The sequence below is a fragment of the Alosa alosa genome, chromosome 13, assembly GCF_017589495.1.
Source record: "Alosa alosa isolate M-15738 ecotype Scorff River chromosome 13, AALO_Geno_1.1, whole genome shotgun sequence".
NCBI classification, from domain to species: domain Eukaryota; kingdom Metazoa; phylum Chordata; class Actinopteri; order Clupeiformes; family Clupeidae; genus Alosa; species Alosa alosa.
The window spans coordinates 24,114,914-24,118,792 of NC_063201.1; the positions used below are offsets into that span (position 1 = coordinate 24,114,914).

Consider the following 3,879-nt stretch of genomic DNA (forward strand, 5'->3'; position numbering starts at 1 on the left):
TCCAATGAAAGTAATACAATTTCCATTATAACCCCTGAATTTGAATATCCGTATTCAATTTGTTTTGCTGGAACGCCTTACACTAATCACATCAGTCGGTGATGCTGTGCGACCACTAGCCTACTTCATAGAACAAATTAGTTCATGCTATGAAAAACTGAATAATTTAAGCCAATTTAAGTCTTGTGTTGACCATATTAAAATATTTTTTATCCTACATTATTTGACAAGGGCAATCTAAAATTTAGTATCTGGCAATAGCACCAATGACAAATGTAAATCTACTTTCTACTTTTACATGGAGATGGTGTGATTGGCGTGGCGAGTGTTTTATCCAGCCATCGGGACCCTTCCAAAGCAGCCGGACTGCAATGTGTGTCCGTGTTGCTGCTGCAGCATCGCCGGGGTCTCGGTCGGCCGGTCTGTGCTCCTGAAGAGGAGGACAGCGACAGCACGATGCGCCAGGCGGGCTAGCGGGCGCTTTAAGGCTGCCCGCGGTTTTCCTGGGTTGACCTTTTCCCTTGGAAACCACTTCCTCCGATCCCAATCGGCCATTTTAATTTAACTCATTCAGGAACTTATGTAAACATAACAAAGACGGCGGTGCACGCACTGAAGGTAGAACAAAACATCGCGCACGCTACATCACACTACAGTAGTTATGTTTCTGGTGTAGTGCAAAATCGCTTACATGAATCTTTTATTGTCTCGTAAAAACCTGCAGTAATAACATTGGAATACGTTAGCAGAATAGTTTAGCAATTTAGGAGCAGACTGCGGTGGTACCCCGCTGCCCGCCCGCGACAACACGTCCTGCGGCAAACTGGAACGCTGCCAATTATCGCGAAAGTGTGTTTCCCCTTGGCTCTTGTGATTCCTGCCCGTTTAACAGATGGATGTCAGACGCCGAGATGGCGATCCGGTCCGCGTATATTTTTGAGTGAGCTCCTGACCCGCGGTGATGATGGCTTGGCAGGTGGACAGATGTCCTGGCTGTGATCTGATGCGCGCGGTGGTCGCTGCATCAAGATGGCCACCTGAGTGTCTCTGTCTATCTGCTCGGCTGTCATGAGGCGGCGGGGCCAACTGGTCCTCCTCGCCTCGTGCTCTCCAACTTCTCCCGTTCAACTTTTGCTCCAGAGTTGTGTGCACGTAGCTGAGTTACGTCACTGGCCATTTCGACCAACTCCGGGCAGTGTAGGAGGGAGTGCGATGGGAGCTATAGGCGATGTCCCGACCGGCAGTAGGCAACAGGCGTATGCGTAATGCGCTCTAGTGTGTAGCCGAGGATACATCTAAGCAGAATGCGTACCAGGCTATTTGTAATGCTTTGACATTTTGGTCAAAAAGTATGGCGGAAAAAGTAACGTATGCTGATTTGCAGCGTACTATGCGCGTGGAATACGCGCACTGACTGCTGCATTGCCGATGGTTTTCTTTTCAGAGAAACATGAGGAAGAAGCAGAACATGAAGCACCGGCGAGCGGAGGAGACGACAGTCGTGCAGGAGTTCGTGGTGGAAAAGATCGTCCAGCAGCGCGTGATGAACGGAAAAGTGGAGTACTTCCTCAAGTGGAAAGGCTTCACCGAGTAAGTCGCGCCACAAATAGACCCGTTAAGTCTGTCTCAGACATGTGTGAGTAACGGGCATACATTTAGCACAGCGTAGTGCCCACTCTGCTGCGTGTGAAGGACATTTGGCCGTTGCTGGTATTAGAAGTTCCCCAAATCGTGGCTCGGCGGTAGCTTCACACTCCTTAAACACGTGCCATATTCAACATGTCCCAATGTGGCATGGCGCTCTGGAGGGATGCTTTGTCTGAAGAACACCAGAGTGCAGAAATGTACTGTGTGTGTGTGTGTGTGTGTGAGAGAGAGAGAGAGAGCCTCTGCATAGTGAATAATACAATGTGATTGGGTTTTGGTGTGTGTGTGTGTGTCAGTGCGGAGAACACGTGGGAGCCGGAGGATAACCTGGACTGCCCCGAGCTGATCGAGGAGTTCCTGAGGGGCCGATCTCTGTCCAGGAGCACCGCCGAGGAAGGGGAGGGGCAGGGGGGGCTCCTCACGGACTTCCACATCCAGCCCAAAGAGGAGGAGGAGGAGATGGACACACACAGGGTAGGGGCTGCTCTCAGCACACACACACACACACACACACACACACACACACACACACACACACAGAGTAGGAGCTGCTCTCAACACACACACACACACACACACACACACACACACACACACACATCTATCTATCTAAAAAAAAAACTTGAATTTCCCCTTGGGGATCAATAAAGTATCTATCAATCTATCAATCGATCTATCTATCTATCTATCTATCTATCTACACACACAGAGTAGGAGCTGCGCTCAACACACACATATCTGTCTTTCCATTCCACACACACACACCTGGAAAGATACCTGCTCACACACACTAGAATCTAATCACACATACACACACATCCTGTGCAGTCTTGCTGAGCCCGGTGTGTGTGTGTGTGTGTGTGTGTCCTCTCCGGTTCCCTGTGATCCCTCAGCGTCCGCTGTGCCTTGGCGAAGCTCCGGAACCGCTCCAGGAGACAACTGCTGTTCCTGGGACCTTCATGGGCCACATAGAACCGGAGTGCATCATCGGGTCCACCGACCACCACGGGGAACTCACGTTCCTCATCAAATGGTAAAGATGCACGCACGCACGCACGCACACACAAGTGTGTGTGTTTAATGTGTGTATTTATCTAATGTGCATATGTGTGTGTGTGTGTGTGTGTGTATTTATTGTGTTTATTTTTCTAACATGCGTGTATGTGTTTGTGTGTTTGCGTGTTTGCAGGAAGGACAGTGAGGAGGTGGCGTTGATGTCCGCAAGGGAGGCCAGTGAGCGGAACCCCCAGATGGTCATCGCCTTCTACGAGGAGCGGTTTAGGTTCTCCGCAGACGAGGAGCCGCAGGCTGAGAGAGAGAGACAGATGGTCTAGTCAGTCGTTAAGCTGCCTGCATACTGCTTTAACAAACACCAACAAACACCAACACACAAATACACACAAATACACACAACAACTTTAGGTGTATACATTTGCATAATTGTTACTCCATTTAGCCAGTCCGTCCACATTAAGATGGCGTATTCCTACACTGAAAATAAAAATGATCTCTGAGGTGATACATTTGAAAACGTGGGGTTCTAGTTGCAGTGTGTACAGGGGGAACAGAGAGCATTATATATGATAGTGCACGGTTGCCATGACACTGATAGAATGTTGGGTTCCACACACCACCAACCACAAAGAGTTCTATTGAGTTTCAGTGATCTAGTGTGGATGCAAAACCTTATAAAACGATACAAAAAGGATATTGTGAACAGATTGTTTTCACCTCAAATATGCATATTTTTATTTACCCAACTTATTGTGGACGCAGCCTTGGAATGTTGGTGTTTGATGGGCATTGTCTGGGCAGTGTGCAATCACCTTAAGACTGAGAGAGAGATGGAGGGAGGAAGAGATTGAGGGAGGGAGAGATGGAGGGAGGGGAGAGAGAGAAAGTGGGAGAGAGATGGAGGGAGGAGGAGATGGAAAGAGAGGGAAGGAGAGAGGGATGGAAAGATAGAGGGGGAGAGGGAAGGAGAGAAAAGAGATGGAGGGAGAGAGGGGAAAGGATGTGTAGTTGTGCAGCTGTAGTATTGTAGCATTTCCCTGTTGGTGTTCTTAAGTAGCAGACTGTGTCTCCGTGGAGACGTGTCCAGAGCCGTTCGTCTTGCTGTCCTCAAGTCCTGCGTTATGTAATCAGACCTGACGAAGAACTCAGACCTGTGTGAGTGAGTGTCAGTGTGTGTGTGTGTGTGTGTGTGTGTGTGTGTGTGTGTGTAACGTCAAA

General features: G+C 48.9%; 1 protein-coding gene across 1 annotated transcript; it reads left to right on the forward strand.

The window, feature by feature from the left end:
* The first annotated feature begins 497 nt into the window (after positions 1 to 497).
* On the forward strand, positions 498 to 3,879 carry cbx3b (chromobox homolog 3b). The gene is made up of 5 exons (XM_048261623.1): positions 498 to 618; positions 1,445 to 1,590; positions 1,944 to 2,121; positions 2,541 to 2,680; positions 2,837 to 3,879. The coding sequence occupies exons 2-5, from the start codon at positions 1,451 to 1,453 to the stop codon at positions 2,979 to 2,981; spliced, it is 603 nt and encodes a 200-aa protein (XP_048117580.1). The 5' UTR covers positions 498 to 618; positions 1,445 to 1,450; the 3' UTR covers positions 2,982 to 3,879.

Excerpts from the sequence above, each read along its gene's own strand:
- cbx3b (XM_048261623.1), top strand. The coding sequence starts at position 1,451 with ATGAGGAAGAAGCAGAACATGAAGCACCGGCGAGCGGAGGAGACGACA. Across the intron at positions 1,591-1,943 it reads AAGTGGAAAGGCTTCACCGA|TGCGGAGAACACGTGGGAGC; the intron begins GTAAGTCGCGCC and ends TGTGTGTGTCAG. Across the intron at positions 2,681-2,836 it reads CTCACGTTCCTCATCAAATG|GAAGGACAGTGAGGAGGTGG; the intron begins GTAAAGATGCAC and ends GCGTGTTTGCAG.